We start from the raw sequence: 17,500 nt of genomic DNA, 5'->3' as shown, positions 1-17,500 counted from the left end.
CAGTCTTTCAGTGCCATAATTAAATAAATAAATTCAGCATAGGGGTGTGCGATATTGACAAAAAAATGATATCTCGATATTTTCTTGGGATTTTCTCGATAACGATAATTAGATGATATTTTGCTGAGAGTGTTTATTTATATATATATATATATATATATATATATATATATATATATATATATATATATATATATATATATAAATTATATACATGCATCATCTTTGTTCTTTGTGTTCATTTCATGAATTTAATCAACTTAAATTATAATAATAAGCAGGGCCGTGCACAGACATTTTGAGGGGCAGTGGCCCAAACCCAAAAAAAAGGGGCACTATAAGGGGACTGAGTATCATCTTAATATAGAGAATGAATAACAAACCTTTTACAATCATACTGTAAATACAATTGTTAGGCTTTCGTGTTAATTAAATTTATGTTGTTCTAATTATTCTTCCAAAAAGTTGATTCCGTGGTAATTTGATCTCTTTTATATTTTTATTTTTTATTGGAGATTTAAGTAGCAAATGAGAATCACTAAAATTATTAAATATATTTTGAGTCAAAGGTCTTGTTTATGATTTTTGTAAATCATAGGCAACATTTTTTAAATAAAAGAATATGTAAAAGTATGGTATTTGGGGTAAAAGGCATATTTAACATGATAATAAATAGCTGACTGTTTATCATCATGTTAAATATGATCATGGTTAAGATTCAGCTGGTAAATATCTTAAGTTGGATGTCCATCTTAGAGGTAACATCATATTTATAATAAAAATATGATAATAATCATATGATATAATACAAATATATTTAGTTGTTACAACGATAAAACTTCATTAAATTATTATGGGATCTCATACATTCAATGTTTTCAGATTATTTACTTAAACATTTGTGTCTGTATTTTAAAAATATTTTTATATTAACATTTTAATATTTACTGAATAATAATTCATTATTTTATTCATCAAAATAAACAGAAAATGCTGCAAACGTTGCTAGAGATTTTTTGCACAAGTATGAACTTTTTTTGAAAAAGTTGCCATTATTATTATAGTTAAGTTTATTTATATAGCACATTTCATACACAGTGGCAATTCAAAGTGCTTTACATAGAAAGGAATTAAAATAGGGATAACAAATGCATAAGAAAAAGCATTTGTTTTTCTTATGCATTTGTTATTATTAGGGTGTGCTCCCTGATACAACTCATAGCCTGTATTACCTTTTTTTTATTGTGTATACGATTAATATGCTCTAAATAAAATATCATAAATATGACGTATGTTATAGATACTAGTATTAACTCGTAAAATGGATTATAATTTGGAAATCTATTTTACAGAAGTTAAAGAGTGACAAACTGTCAGCTAAATATTCAGTATTCAGTATATGACGATTTACCCGCTGGCATGCTGGAGATTTGAATCCATATTTGCACTGTTGAAACAAACTACTAATTCCGCGGATCAACCACTGTCTGTAATGTGGATTGTAGTTTGGAATATACCTGTTAATGGGACGACATTCTGGAACTGTCGTCTCCACAGAGAGAGGACACAGCCCCGCGATGCTGCGGAGCGAGCGGGAAAACACGGAACGGGTTAGTGTAATTAGTGGATTTTTAGCGGAACAGAGCGCTTTTATGGGAATCCTCTGAGGGTGAGGGAGGGAAGGGGGCAAGAAGGGCACCTTAGCCGATGAGGGCAAAGGGGCAGTGGCTCTAGCCACCGGGCCACCCCCCTGTGCACGGCCCTGATAATAAGACACAAATAGGACTGTTACCAATCAAATTAAATGAGTATCAACAAAATTAATCTTCACAATGGAGAGGAAACAGAAGCTGCATTTGAAGTGGCTTTTACACAGACTGTCTAATGAGCTTAGAGGTGACAAATAACCTGCAGTTATGCATAAATAATGTTTTGATGTTTTAAACACATGACGTTGAATATTGATATTTGAAATTATTACAGTTTTTCTCAATTGTTTACACATATTTTCTGAAAGTATGCCTCATATTCTCAGAACTCCACACACAAATCCAAAAAAAAAACACACGCAATGGGCAAAACCCCTCAATTCCCCTGCAAAATGAAACTTTACATTCAAAACAATGTTATTTCTTCTCAAAATGGGATTTTGTTTTCAAATGACACACACAAACCATCATAAGCATTTATAAGAACCAGCTGAACACTGATGTGCTTAGTTTTTTTCAACTGCTTACACACATTTTCCAAAGGTTTCCTCTTTTTTTCAAAACTTAACACACAAATTCAAGAATTCCACACACAAGATGCAAAATGCCTGACATCTCTTTCAAAATGAAACAACACAGTCAAAATATCACAAACATATTTCAAAAGCAAACATTTGTCTTACGTTGTAAACACCTTTACCATAATGTTATATTTTTGATTATGTCATACACTGTTATTCAAAACCTAAAGCTCTTCTTTTAAAAGCTCACATGTACAGCAAATAACAATTAACAAAAAAAGCACAATAAATTATAAAATAGGAATAGGATAAGGTGCTATATATATATATATACATATGTAGAATTATGAATAAATCAAGTAAAAGAAATAAGAGATGTGGAATAAAATAAGTGAGATAAAGTAAACTGGAGACTATAAAAATAAATACGTGGATTACAGAAGTGCAGGAGTGTAATGTGCAAACAGCATTATAATGAGTAGTTACATGAACACAAGAATAAAGTGCAGTGCAATATCAGTATGTGAGTTTGTTAGTACTGAAGTGAGGTGAAGTCACATGCTGTTAAGTGACAGCGTTCAGGAGTCTGATGGCCTGTGGGAAGAAACTCCTCCTGAGTCTCTCAGTTTTGGCCATCAGGCTACGGAAGCGCTCACCAGAAGGCAGCCGGGTGAAGTGGGGGTTGGCCGGGTGATTAATGTCCTTGATGATTTTTGTAGCTCTGCCTCTGCATCGTTTGATGTAGATGTCCTGCAGAGACGGGAGAGCTGACCCTGAGATGCGCTCGGACAAGCGCGCCACTCTTTGCAGGGCTTTGCAGTCGTGACTGGTGCTGTTACCATACCACGCTGTGATGCACTGAGTCAGTAAACTTTCTATCGCCCCTGAATAGAAAGTTTTCAGGATAGCTGGTGAGACCCGGAATTTCCTCAGCTGGCGCAGGTGGTACAGTCTTTGCCTGGCCTTTTTCACCTGAGACTGGATATGTGCAGTCCAGGTCAGGTCCTCGGAGATGTTCACACCCAGGTATTTGAAGCTGCTCACTCTCTCTACTGGTGTCCCGCTGATCATGAGAGGGGAATATGACCGTTGCTGTCTCTTCCTGAAGTCCACAATCAGTTCTTTGGTCTTGTTCACATTCAGAAGGAGACAGTTGTCTTGGCACCATGATGTCAGTTGCTCCACCTCATCCAAGTATGCAGTCTCGTTGTTGTTGGAAATGAGGCCCAGGACAACAGTATCATCCGCAAACTTGATGACAGAGGTGGAGCTGTGTGTGGACAAACAGTCATGCGTGTAGAGAGAGTAGAGCAGGGGACTGAGGACACAGCCCTGTGGAGCTCCCACACTCACGGTGATGGAGGTGGAGGTGAACTGTCCGACTCTCACCACCTGAGGTCTGCCAGTGAGGAAATCTTCAATCCAGTGACAGAGAGAAGAGTTCAGTCCGAGATCCAGGAGTTTGTTAGTTAGCTTAATGGGAACTATGGTGTTAAAGGCTGAACTATAGTCAATAAATAGCAGTCTTACTTGCTGTCGATGTGTGTGAGGGAGGAGTGGAGGACGTGAGAGATGGCATCTTCAGTCGATCTATTGGGACGATAGGCGAACTGAAGAGGGTCCAATGGCATGGGCATCCACCTCCAAAACTCTCTGTAAAAGACAAATGAATCTGTAGACCAGTATATGCACAACCGAGTAGCCTGGTTTTGTAGGTGCAAGTCTGATATATTGGAGAAATGCATACATTCACAAAGTCATGTCGAAGATTCTTGACTCTGTCACAGTTCCTTTCAAAAGGGACCCTGTACAGCTGTTTCATTCTCATTTGATTTTTCTGGAGGACGCGGTGTATTGTTGAGGCACTCACAGCATTTATGTTCGCAAAAATTGTGGCATCATTAAGGATATGGTTGCGTATTTCACGGATTGTAATAGCATTATTGGCCAAAACCAAATTCACAATAGCCGTCTCCTGCACTTCAGTGAACATATGACCTAGCCCACCATGAACCCTTTGCCTTTCCACTCTGTAAAAGATTCAGGAACAGTAAGTGTGTGCCATAAACTGTAACAATATATATAATATTTAACAATATGGTCAGATTGTCTTAAAGTTGGCTGTTTTGTTGTACAGTTTGATACCTTACCAAACTGTGACCAATGCAATGCACTGTAGTAAATGAATGCAAGGGTACTACAGTAAAATATATTTATTATAGTATAGGCCTACTGTTTGTTATGGTAAAAAAAGCTTTTATGTGTACATTAGAACATGTGTACATTACATTAGATTGTTACATACCTGTTCTCATTTCTAAAGGTTCGAATTATACCCGCCACAGTAAATCTACTCAAATTAGGCTGGACTCTCAGTCCAGCCTCTCTCATTGTTAAACCATGGTTTATCACATGATCGACTACTGTAGCCCTAATCTCATTTGAGACCACTCTTCTCGTTCCTTGTCCTCCTCCATTTCTGACTCGTCCTCTTCCTCCCCTTGCAACTCCTCTTAGTCGAACTCGTCCTCTGGCTCTCCCTCCAACTCCTCTTAGTCGAACTCGTCCTCTGGCTCTCCCTCCAACTCCTCTTAGTCGAACTCGTCCTCTGGCTCTCCCTCCAACTCCTCTTAGTTGAACTCGTCCTCTGGCTCTCCCTCCAACTCCTCTTAGTCGAACTCGTCCTCTGGCTCTCCCTCCAACTCCTCTTAGTCGAACTCGTCCTCTGGCTCTCCCTCCAACTCCTCTTAGTCGAACTCGTCCTCTGGCTCTCCCTCCAACTCCTCTTAGTCGAACTCGTCCTCTGGCTCTCCCTCCAACTCCTCTTAGTCGAACTCGTCCTCTGGCTCTCCCTCCAACTCCTCTTAGTCGAACTCGTCCTCTGGCTCTCCCTCCAACTCCTCTTAGTCGAACTCGTCCTCTGGCTCTCCCTCCAACTCCTCTTAGTCGAACTCGTCCTCTGGCTCTCCCTCCAACTCCTCTTAGTCGAACTCGTCCTCTGGCTCTCCCTCCAACTCCTCTTAGTCGAACTCGTCCTCTGGCTCTCCCTCCAACTCCTCTTAGTCGAACTCGTCCTCTGGCTCTCCCTCCAACTCCTCTTAGTCGAACTCGTCCTCTGGCTCTCCCTCCAACTCCTCTTAGTCGAACTCGTCTTCTGGCTCTCCCTCCAACTCCTCTTAGTCGAACTCGTCCTCTGGCTCTCCCTCCAACTCCTCTTAGTCGAACTCGTCCTCTGGCTCTCCCTCCAACTCCTCTTAGTCGAACTCGTCTTCTGGCTCTCCCTCCAACTCCTCTTAGTCGAACTCGTCCTCTGGCTCTCCCTCCAACTCCTCTTAGTCTAACTCGTCTTCTGGCTCTCCCTCCAACTCCTCTTAGTCGAACTCGTCCTCTGGCTCTCCCTCCAACTCCTCTTAGTCGAACTCGTCCTCTGGCTCTCCCTCCAACTCCTCTTAGTCGAACTTGTCCTCTGGCTCTCCCTCCAACTCCTCTTAGTCGAACTTGTCCTCTGGCTCTCCCTCCAACTCCTCTTAGTCGAACTCGTCCTCTGGCTCTCCCTCCAACTCCTCTTAGTCGAACTCGTCCTCTGGCTCTCCCTCCAACTCCTCTTAGTCGAACTCGTCCTCTGGCTCTCCCTCCAACTCCTCTTAGTCAAACTTTTCCTCTGGCTCTCCCTCCAACTCCTCTTAGTCGAACTCGTCCTCTGGCTCTCCCTCCAACTCCTCTTAGTCGAACTCGTCCTCTGGCTCTCCCTCCAACTCCTCTTAGTCAAACTCGTCCTCTGGCTCTCCCTCCAACTCCTCTTAGTCGAACTCGTCCTCTGGCTCTCCCTCCAACTCCTCTTAGTCGAACTCGTCCTCTGGCTCTCCCTCCAACTCCTCTTAGTCGAACTCGTCCTCTGGCTCTCCCTCCAACTCCTCTTAGTCGAACTCGTCTTCTGGCTCTCCCTCCAACTCCTCTTAGTCGAACTCGTCCTCTGGCTCTCCCTCCAACTCCTCTTAGTCGAACTCGTCCTCTGGCTCTCCCTCCAACTCCTCTTAGTCGAACTCGTCTTCTGGCTCTCCCTCCAACTCCTCTTAGTCGAACTCGTCCTCTGGCTCTCCCTCCAACTCCTCTTAGTCTAACTCGTCTTCTGGCTCTCCCTCCAACTCCTCTTAGTCGAACTCGTCCTCTGGCTCTCCCTCCAACTCCTCTTAGTCGAACTCGTCCTCTGGCTCTCCCTCCAACTCCTCTTAGTCGAACTTGTCCTCTGGCTCTCCCTCCAACTCCTCTTAGTCGAACTTGTCCTCTGGCTCTCCCTCCAACTCCTCTTAGTCGAACTCGTCCTCTGGCTCTCCCTCCAACTCCTCTTAGTCGAACTTGTCCTCTGGCTCTCCCTCCAACTCCTCTTAGTCGAACTTGTCCTCTGGCTCTCCCTCCAACTCCTCTTAGTCGAACTCGTCCTCTGGCTCTCCCTCCAACTCCTCTTAGTCGAACTCGTCCTCTGGCTCTCCCTCCAACTCCTCTTACTCTGTCTGCATTGTTTGCATCCATTGTCCAAAAGCTATTACTTGACCTTTGGCCTATTTATAGGCCACAACTAAAGTTATGATTGGTTGTTGTTAAGTAAAGCAACACGTGTTTGCACATGTGAGGAGTTAGTGTGAGGCACTGATGAATTAGTGTGGCATTTTGATTGGTTGTGTTTGTTTTGTGGCATTTTGATTGGTTGTTTCTTGAAATCAAGAAACTTCCTGTCAGATTTTTGTGTGTTGCATAGAAAATTGTGTTGTGTTTTGCAAAAAGTGTTTAATGAAATTGAAAACTGAGTAAAAGGCCAAAAATTAGTGTATGGTTTTGCAGATTTAGTGTGTGGTTCTGGTGTTTGAGTGTCAGGTTTTACAAATTGTGTGACAAGTAACAATTTTGTGTGTAAGCAGTTGAAAAAAACTGTAAAATGATTGTGATTTTTTAATATATATATTGAAATCGTGCATGAAATTGGCATAGTGCTGTTCACCGCTCATTTTCAATAACCTGTTTCAAGTACTATAGCGTAAATCGACCCAAAAGGAAGCTGTGGGAAAATGAAGCTGAGAGATCGTAACAGACCGATATGCATTTGTATGCATTAGATTTGGTATTTGTTTAAAGGTTAGGGGAGAACCGGGGCGAAAGTAACAAAGTGATTTTCTCAGAGCCCTGACTACATTTGCATTCCAAGCTATGACAGCACGTTCAGCACGCAACCCTTGATGGATCTGCCAAAAATCATGTCATTTCCTCATCGTTTCTCGTGGTTGGGTCTGAAAAGTAGTTTTCGAGTACGAAAGTAAATTACTGAAGCTGTAATTTTTTTTCTAATTGCAAGTTGTGTTTCTCGTTTTTATGTGTCACAGTAATGATCACTCTATAGATTATTTATTGCTGTTACACATCCTGAAGGTTTGTCTTTTCAGAGTTTTCCAGTATAAAAGTAAATCGTGTTTAAATGTCAGGACTTCCTGTCCGGATGTGTGTAACACTTGTTACTTTTGTCCCACTTTTATATATATTATGCTAATTTAATTTTCATATTGTTCATATTGTTGAAGAAAAAAATTATCAAATAGATTGGCATTGCACGAAAAAAAATATTCTAAACCTACAAGTTTGTATTGTCAGGTTATATCTGAAACATTTGATTAAACTTAAAATTTTTAATGAAAATGTATTCAAAAATTTTTTTTGCAAAGATAAAGTAGCTACAAAATGTTTGCAGTTACATATTAACAAGATCATAGTCAGGTATGTTTAATAAAAATAAGAGTAACACAAAACAATCTAGCTTATATTGTTGTGTTACTTTTGACCCACCTGTGTGTTACTTTCGTCCCGACTGATGGGGTCAAAACTAACAATCTGCATCTTAGGTTCAAAGTGAAATTATACTGTAGTCATTCTGCATTTGTACAAAATACCACCTGCTATTGATAGACCACTTGATAAAGCACTTTGAATTACCATTGGGTATGAAATGTGCTATACAAATAAACTTGCCTTGCCTTGCCTAGAACACACTTGTGAGTTATTGACCAGAGCAAATATATATCTCTGTCTAAAACATTTTCTTTTAAAATTAAGTTTTTCTGAAAAATGGTACTTTCGCCCCTGCTCTCCCCTACATGCAATGTGTAGGATGGTTTTTATCTATTTGCAAAACACAATACATATATTTGTTATTCTGCGTTTTCGCTCAAACTGACTGCACATCGAGTTTTCCTTTGTGAAGCAGATCGTGTTTGTTTGCTGAATTTGTTTGTTTAAAGCTGCTGTCCGTAACTTTTTTTGTGTTCAAGATTTACAAAAATTATATAATGAGACTGTACAACATGAACCCATTTTCCAAACCATGTTTTTGTCTTACCCTGAATCATTATGGTTCTTTTATAATAAGTATTTATAATGGAAATATTTCAGGCCAGACTGGTCGGTACCGCTGCGGAGGAGCACAGTCCCTGCGTGATCCGCCATAGACATAAACAGAGAGAAGTAGCTCCGGCTGCAATGTTCTTCCACAAGACGCATGCAGTTCTGTTTATTAACCACTAGAGTGCAAAAACTACGGACTGCAGCTTTAATTATGGCACAAAATTCACTCCATAGATATCTCTAAATATCACTCTGACTAGTCAAATTATAATTATGTCTTGTCAAAATACATGTATGACAATCAAAAATATATTTATGGATAATCAAACTATAGTTTTAAATGCTTAGCCGGCTTGCCATACACTGACTAAACGAACACCTGTACGCGAAATTACTAACGTTTCATAATGACTATGCAATTGTATGTTCTTGATGCGCCCAATCAAACCACCTAATTAATATTCATGAGCGAATGCTTGCTCATAAAAGGATAGTTCATTCGCTAACTAGCTCGCTTACCTTCTGCATGTCAGCGAATCAGGGAGCCGCCCTGTGTCGACGTCACGCTACCTAGTTAATATTCATGAGACAGCTGAACGGAAGCGCATATCTTCCCTAAACGCCGATCAGAAAGTTTAGTAACTCGACAGCTTCATCATGGACTTCGATCTGGGCGCAGGTAAACACATTTAACCTGTTAATTGTGCATTTCTAAATTAAGAAACACTCGTTGAATTGGTATTTTAGACAGTATTGCTCTTTTTCCAGCTGTTGGAGGTGATGAGGTGAAAAAGTCAGAGAGCAAACAAGTGGAAGGGATCTTTGGTTTTGGAAAGAAGGATAAAGACAAAAGCAAAGACAAGGTAAACATGCTTATTTATAATTGTAGTGTTGTCATAATGAGGTAAATATGATGAGTGCAATGTGTTTGAGCGCACAGTGTTAAACAGTTAACCCTGGATGAATTTACATATGGAAATAATGTTATAGATCCACACCAACTTCCTTATTAAATAGGAAATATGAGTGCTCTAATATGGACATAACACATGCAGTGGCTATGTAGTCATGTGTATATCATTTTACATTTTGTTTCAGAGTGATTCTAAGGATAAGGATAAACCCAAAGACAAAGAACATAAAGACAAACACAAAGACAAGGAACATAAAGACAAACACAAGGACAAGGAACATAAAGGTGAACACAAGGACAAAGACAAGAAGAAGAAGAAAGACAAGGAGCACAAGAAGAAGGACGGCCACAAGTCCTCCTCTTCCTCCAGCGATTCGGTAATCTGTGCTTTTTTTTAACAAACTTTGAACACTATGCCACTATGTTGCTGTCTGGGATCAATACACAGGTGTTTCTATGAAAAGCAAAGTTTAGACTGGGCGTTTGGGAATGACTTATCCATTTATCAGTAATTATTGCGTCGGTGAGCCCAACGGACGGACTGCAGATAGACACAATGACCAAAAGCATCAGGGTTGGGCTCGTAAAACAGGTTGATCTGGAGGTGTGGTCCACTTGTGCGTCTGTAAGGCGAATAGAAGCAGATCTAGGGCGGGGACTTTCGTCTTTAGGGTCTTCTGGAAAGTTGATCTGTGACTTTTAAAGGGATAGTTCACCCAAAAATGAAACTGTGATGTTTATCTGCTCACCCCCAGGGCATCCAAGATGTGTGTTTGTTTCTTCAGGAGAACACAAATGAAGATTTTTAACTCCTATCGTTGTGGTCTGTCAGAAGTGTTAATGCATGTCGATGGTCACAGTTGAGAGTAAAAAAAAAAACATGCACATATTAAAGCAGCACTAGGTAACTTTTCAACCTTCATAATATATTTTCAAGACTCTTGTGATGATGCATCGACTTACAATAGGTTGAATGACACGTCTGCCATAGCCTGATGGGGTCTGTATCGTTTTTAATCGTACTTTTAAACTTCGGGTTTCGGGTAGTAACGCGAGAACAAAAAGAACTACAACATTCGACTGCTTTACGACATATACGTCACTTCCACCAACACCCACACTTCCTTACATTCAGACGTGCCAGCCCAACTATGTTCGTCGGATAATATAGTCATGTCCGAAGCAGCACAGACAAATAAGAAAGAAAAGGTTTTGTTGGAGGAAAGCAATAAGAGGAAACGAAAAAGTGATGTGATTAAAGGCAGGACGAGGATCAACATGTGACCAGCGTTTGCTCGTCGGCGTGAGCTGAAGGAGGCGTGCCCGACCGATGCTGTCCTGCTTGTTACGGTGATTACCGACCACTCAAACATTGAACTGAAGTATCATATAGATTCTGGAAAACGCTAACCAATAGACTACTATAATGACGCTGGCTTGTAAACGTGAGCATCGCGATCATTTGGCGTTTGAAAAAAATAAACCCCATGAAATGATATTCATATGAAATGCTGAAACATAAGCCACTGACTGTACCTGATGAAGACATTTCACACGCGCCGCCAGAAGAACACCTGCATGTGAACTCCTCCTGTAGTGTTCAGGGGAACTATTAGTGATGTGTGGGATTTATTTTTAATTTTTTCAACCCGCGGGACGCTTTTATGAAGTTATTTGGCCCGCCCCGCACCACTGTATATATTTTTACAAGCCGCCGCGCACCCGCGACCATTAAATAGACATACGGGTTCGCGGGTTATGAGACGACCCGCTCATCACTAGTTGAGGTTGGTTCTTAGATTGGTTAGATGGCCAAATGTAGTTTCCTGTATTTTGATTGGCTGAAGTGCCAAGCACAGGTTGTCCTGGAAACGCCACGCCCCTTCCCATTACGGGCAGAAGTCACATCTGCGGAGACTAGCGAGGGTTTATGATGTCACCAACCCAGGAAGAAGCTTGTTGTAGTCCAAACCGGCCGCTTTTGTAGGCAATAAACTGCCGTAACTTTAAAAGACAATATCTCCGTTTGCATTGAACTTTCAGCGCTGGAACTTTGCAGAGACTGTTTATGCTCGAGCAGCGACATTACACACTAACTAAAGTTACAAAAGGGAAATTGCATTCAACCACCGCTTTAAAACACGAAACTAGGGCTGTGCAATATATCGAAATTATCAAATTAACGCAAATGAACATATCGCAATATGCATATCGCAACGGCACGCAATATCTGAATTATTTCTCTAGGTACTTTAACATTGTGAAAAGTGTACATTTTAGGTTGACTCGTATAGCAGAGAATCGACTGGGCACATGACTGTTACTTATGTGACTTGCTTGATGTCAAAAAGAATTATTAAATGCAAAAATTGCATTCTCGTGCTGTCTGACACACACACCGAAACGTGCGTGGAAGTCGTCCACCCCTCGTTCAGGAGTCTCTGTTTACCTGGATGTTCTTGATGTTAAATTTTACATTGATATAACTGTATATTACCAAGTCAAGCAAAGCGGTTTTGGTATTTAAATATTTGCATTACATTTTTTGTTTGCTTACACTGATGTTAAAATTGTATTGTCAGATTTGTGACACGTTGTGCTTTCTTTTCCCAGAAAGAATGTAAAACGCATAAATGGTATCATTCTCAGTTTTTAAATAATTTAAGATTTAGTACTACACTAATTTAGTGTAAGATTTAATAAGATTTACACACTAATAGCAAAATCGTAACGAATCTCGCATTATTTAACAAGGTATTGTATATCACACTTTTCTTCAATATCGCACAGCCCTACACGAAACGATCGGTTTCTGCAAGAAACACAACAGTGTTTGTTTGTTTTTTAAGGATAGGAAGTTAATAATCTTCATTTGTGTTCTACTGAAAAAACAAACACACCTACATCTTGGATGTGAGCAGATAAACATCACATTCTCATTTTTGGGTGAACTATCCCTTTAATCCCGTCCCACACAGCATTCCAGCAGTTTGACGATTACCACGTCTCTTATCACAGATATCACTCATTCAGAGACACACCCGCATAGTTTCCAAAACACACATACACACACACACGCGCACACACAGAGAGAGGGAGAGATGGGATCTTATGTGTAAACACTCTGACTGATATGCTTAACCTGTTTTGTGAGTTTAGAATATTTCAATAAAACGCGCTATACGGAAACGGCATTTAAATGTGCGTATCTGATTACAGAATAAATATATTTATGCAGAAACATGGCATATACAGTGGCTCCTAAAACAAGTATTTAGACAATTTAGTCTCAATTTACAATGTTTGAACGTCTTTATTAATGTCTTTACTAATGTAATTGATCATGGCTATTCAATCTAAAACCAAATCACAATTGTTTGACTGCAATAACTGTGCAGCTTAAGTTTTTGCCAAAGAATTAAAAAAAAAAAAAAAACTTGTAAAAATCATTAAGAGAGTCAAAGGCTATATATATATATATATATACACTTTTGTTAGATTAATCACAAGTAATTGATTTGACTGCTAATTTAATGAAACTGTTTAATGAAATATATATATAAACATTTCACACAACTTTTGTATAAACAAATATGTATTTTTGTATACATGCATGCATAAAAATACATGCGTACATACATACAAAAAATATAATTATACATTTTATATATTTACAAACTTTTATTTTGGATGCAATTAATCGATTTATGAGCAATAAATATATTATAATATATCGCATATAACATAAGTGTGTGTGTATTTATTTATTTTTTTTACAAACTATGTTTGCAGATTTGACAGCACTAACTACAGTATAATATAATGTTAAAGCAAGAAGGAACTCCTCAGAAATGTAAATTCTGTCATAATTCCTGTTTGGCTGTCGACGGTCAAATGACTGTTCAAAACACGGCGAGTCTGCAAAACATGATCGCTCTTTAGTTAAGATCATCATCATCCACTTCCTGTAATGACCTTCTGCTTTTAATCCAGTGTTGTGTCGCACTGAAGAACCATTGAGTCAAAGATGATTATTCTTTTTGAACCCTCTAGCCCTGATCACAGATAAACTATGACTTTTTCTGTTAGACAAATATCAATTTTTTTTCCCTTGCATAATTATTTTTAAGGTTGACGTTTGTCTCTCTTTGTGTCTTTTCTGTAGGACTAAAGCCTGAAGATACATCAGATTTGTCCAGAAACATAATGTAAAGTCTTTATTATATGATTTTTCTAGATGGATAAACTCTATATTGTAAGATGCCGATGAAGAGCTGTAATGCCAGACTTCCACCAGGTGGCGCTACTTACATCCTTAGTGTTTGGTTTAATGAAACTCTTAGTTCTGCACTTTTTTGTGTTTGCTGGTTTAATAAATTCTGAAAATGAAAGAATAAATAAATTGTGTCTGAAATTGTCGTCCATTTTGTCTTGCAGTGACTTTCAGTGGTTGATTATGAATGTAGCTTGTATTTGATCAGTTTTATTAATGGATGTGGCATTCAGCACAAATTCATTTTAATATGCAACCAGTTTTGGACTTTATTTAGTAACTTATCTATCTAGAAAAATCATGAAAATTTAAAATAAGTTATTAAATTAACATGATAATGTAAAAAAATTAAATGCAATTAAAATTGAATGAATTTGCTTAATTTAAAATATTTCTTTATACATTTGCTTAAGTTTAGAGAAAAAAGTGTAAAAATTAAGTAAACAAATGTTAAAAATAAATGATTGTTAAATTACCATATGATAAAAATAATGATAACACTAAAATAAATCTTTTTAAATATATGTGGAAAAGCCTTGAGTAAAACTGTAAAATGTGACTATAATTATAATATTAAAATAGTAAATAAAGTATCTTGATGTGCAAATGTTTGTGAAATACCATATATATATGTCTATGTGGTTATTTTAACATAAAAATATTGAATAGATTCAAAATTAATACAAATTAAATTTAAATAAATTATTTTAACAGTATGATTATGTTGAGTAGACAAGCTATATAATAAAACAACTTAATAGAAATGAATGTTCGATAATAATGCTTTTAGTGTATTAAAATAAATGAGATTAAATTAACATGTAAATAATTCAATAAATTTGGTTTATTATAAATGTTATTAATTTGCTTTTCAAAGTCAAGAGAGAAATATTAAAGTAAATAAATTAGAATGAAATTAAATTATTAAACTATAAATACGCTCGGAGCGTGTGTTCGATATTTGGTCTGTGTTTGAGCGGAGTGTGTGTTCGGCTGTTGGTCTGTGTTTGAGAGGAGTGTGTGTGTTCGATATTTGGTCTGTGTTTGAGCGGAGTGTGTGTTCGGCTGTTGGTCTGTGTTTGAGAGGAGTGTGTGTTCGGCTGTTGGTCTGTGTTTGAGTGGAGTGTGTGTGTTTGGCTGTTGGTCTGTGTTTAAGCGGAGTGTGTGTTCGGCTGTTGGTCTGTGTTTGAGTGGAGTGTGTGTGTTCGGCTGTTGGTCTGTGTTTGAGCGGAGTGTGTGTTCGATTGTTGGTCTGTGTTTGAGCGGAGTGTGTGTTCGGCTGTTGGTCTGTGTTTGAGCGGAGTGTGTGTTTGGCTGTTGGTCTGTGTTTGAGAGGAGTGTGTTTGTTCGGCTGTTGGTCTGTGTTTGAGCGGAGTGTGTGTTCGGCTTTTGGTCTGTGTTTGAGCGGAGTGTGTGTTCGGCTTTTGGTCTGTGTTTGAGAGGAGTGTGTGTTCGGCTGTTGGTCTGTGTTTGAGCGGAGTGTGTGTTCGGCTTTTGGTCTGTGTTTGAGAGGAGTGTGTGTGTTCGGCTGTTGGTCTGTGTTTGAGCGGAGTGTGCGTTCGGTTGTTGGTCTGTTTTTGAGCGGAGTGTGTGTTCGGCTGTTGGTCTGTGTTTGAGTGGAGTGTGTGTGTTCAGCTGTTGGTCTGTGTTTGAGCGGAGTGTGTGTTCGGTTGTTGGTCTGTGTTTGAGCGGAGTGTGTGTTCGGTTGTTGGTCTGTGTTTGAGCGGAGTGTGTGTTCGGTTGTTGGTCTGTGTTTGAGCGGAGTGTGTGTGTTCAGCTGTTGGTCTGTGTTTGAGTGGAGTGTGTGTGTTCGGCTGTTGGTCTGTGTTTGAGCGGAGTGTGTGTTCGGCTGTTGGTCTGTGTTTGAGCGGAGTGTGTGTTCAGTTCTTGGTCTGTGTTTGAGCGGAGTGTGTGTTCGGCTGTTGGTCTGTGTTTGAGCGGAGTGTGTGTTCGGCTGTTGGTCTGTGTTTGAGCGAAGTGTGTGTTCGGCTGTTGGTCTGTGTTTGAGTGGAGTGTGTGTGTTCGGCTGTTGGTCTGTGTTTGAGCGGAGTGTGTGTTCGGCTGTTGGTCTGTGTTTGAGCGGAGTGTGTGTTTGGCTGTTGGTCTGTGTTTGAGCGGAGTGTGTGTTCGGCTGTTGGTCTGTGTTTGAGCGGAGTGTGTGTTCGGCTGTTGGTCTGTGTTTGAGGGGAGTGTGTGTTCGGCTGTTGGTCTGTGTTTGAGCGGAGTGTGTGTTCGGTTCTTGGTGTGTGTTTGAGCGGAGTGTGTGTTCGGTTCTTGGTGTGTGTTTGAGTGGAGTGTGTGTTCGGTTCTTGGTGTGTGTTTGAGCGGAGTGTGTGTTCGGTTCTTGGTGTGTGTTTGAGCGGAGTGTGTGTTCGGCTGTTGGTCTGTGTTTGAGCGGAGTGTGTGTGTTCGGCTGTTGGTCTGTGTTTGAGCGGAGTGTGTGTGTTCGGCTGTTGGTCTGTGTTTGAGCGGAGTGTGTGTGTTCGGCTGTTGGTCTGTGTTTTAGCGGAGTGTGTGTTCGGCTGTTGGTCTGTGTTTGAGCGGAGTGTGTGTTTGGCTGTTGGTCTGTGTTTGAGCGGAGTGTGTGTTCGGCTGTTGGTTTGTGTTTGAGCGGAGTGTGTGTTCGGCTGTTGGTCTGTGTTTAAGCGGAGTGTGTGTTCGGCTGTTGGTCTGTGTTTGAGCGGAGTGTGTGTTCGGCTGTTGGTCTGTGTTTAAGCGGAGTGTGCGTTCGGCTGTTGGTCTGTGTTTGAGCGGAGTGTGTGTGTTCGGCTGTTGGTCTGTGTTTGAGCGGAGTGTGTGTGTTCGGCTGTTGGTCTGTGTTTAAGCGGAGTGTGCGTTCGGCTGTTGGTCTGTGTTTGAGCGGAGTGTGTGTGTTCGGCTGTTGGTCTGTGTTTGAGCGGAGTGTGTGTTCGGCTGTTGGTCTGTGTTTGAGCGGAGTGTGTGTTCGGCTGTTGGTCTGTGTTTAAGCGGAGTGTGCGTTCGGCTGTTGGTCTGTGTTTGAGCGGAGTGTGTGTGTTCGGCTGTTGGTCTGTGTTTGAGCGGAGTGTGCGTTCGGCTGTTGGTCTGTGTTTAAGCGGAGTGTGTGTGTTCGGCTGTTGGTCTGTGTTTAAGTGGAGTGTGTGTGCTCGACTGTTGGTCTGTGTTTGAGTGGAGTGTGTGTTTGGTTGTTGGTCTGTTTGAGCGGAGTGTGTGTTCGGTTGTTGGTCTGTGTTTGAGCGGAGTGTGTGTTCGGTTGTTGGTCTGTGTTTAAGCGGAGTGTGTGTTCAGTTCTTGGTCTGTGTTTGAGCGGAGTGTGTGTTCGGCTGTTGGTCTGTGTTTGAGGGGAGTGTGTGTTCGGCTGTTGGTCTGTGTTTAAGCGGAGTGTGTGTTCGGCTGTTGGTCTGTGTTTGAGTGGAGTGTGTGTTCGGCTGTTGGTCTGTGTTTAAGCGGAGTGTGTGTTCGGCTGTTGGTCTGTGTTTGAGGGGAGTGTGTGTTCGGCTGTTGGTCTGTGTTTGAGCGGAGTGTGTGTTCGGCTGTTGGTCTGTGTTTGAGTGGAGTGTGTGTTCGGTTCTTGGTGTGTGTTTGAGCGGAGTGTGTGTTCAGCTGTTGGTCTGTGTTTGAGTGGAGTGTGTGTTCGGTTCTTGGTGTGTGTTTGAGCGGAGTGTGTGTTCGGTTCTTGGTGTGTGTTTGAGCGGAGTGTGTGTTCGGCTGTTGGTCT

General features: G+C 40.5%; 2 protein-coding genes across 2 annotated transcripts; both read left to right on the top strand.

Annotated features, from left to right (window-relative positions):
* Positions 1 to 3,396: 3,396 nt before the first annotated feature.
* On the top strand, positions 3,397 to 6,818 carry LOC137084564 (nascent polypeptide-associated complex subunit alpha, muscle-specific form-like). The gene is made up of 2 exons (XM_067450855.1): positions 3,397 to 3,401; positions 4,904 to 6,818. The coding sequence occupies exons 1-2, from the start codon at positions 3,397 to 3,399 to the stop codon at positions 6,816 to 6,818; spliced, it is 1,920 nt and encodes a 639-aa protein (XP_067306956.1).
* Positions 6,819 to 9,132: 2,314 nt separating this feature from the next.
* Positions 9,133 to 13,932, top strand: LOC137085334 (uncharacterized). The gene is made up of 4 exons (XM_067451893.1): positions 9,133 to 9,296; positions 9,386 to 9,480; positions 9,716 to 9,907; positions 13,696 to 13,932. Exons 1-4 carry the CDS (start codon positions 9,275 to 9,277, stop codon positions 13,699 to 13,701), a joined length of 315 nt encoding a protein of 104 aa, XP_067307994.1. The 5' UTR covers positions 9,133 to 9,274; the 3' UTR covers positions 13,702 to 13,932.
* The last annotated feature ends 3,568 nt before the right edge of the window (positions 13,933 to 17,500 follow it).

The sequence above is a fragment of the Pseudorasbora parva genome, chromosome 8 (assembly GCF_024679245.1).
Source record: "Pseudorasbora parva isolate DD20220531a chromosome 8, ASM2467924v1, whole genome shotgun sequence".
Classification (NCBI taxonomy): domain Eukaryota; kingdom Metazoa; phylum Chordata; class Actinopteri; order Cypriniformes; family Gobionidae; genus Pseudorasbora; species Pseudorasbora parva.
This window is presented reverse-complemented; position numbering and strand designations above follow the sequence as displayed.

Coding starts and splice junctions, on each gene's coding strand:
- LOC137085334 (XM_067451893.1), top strand. CDS start 9,275: ATGGACTTCGATCTGGGCGCAG. Junction 9,297..9,385: donor GGACTTCGATCTGGGCGCAG/GTAAACACATTT, acceptor CTCTTTTTCCAG/CTGTTGGAGGTGATGAGGTG. Junction 9,481..9,715: donor AAGACAAAAGCAAAGACAAG/GTAAACATGCTT, acceptor ATTTTGTTTCAG/AGTGATTCTAAGGATAAGGA.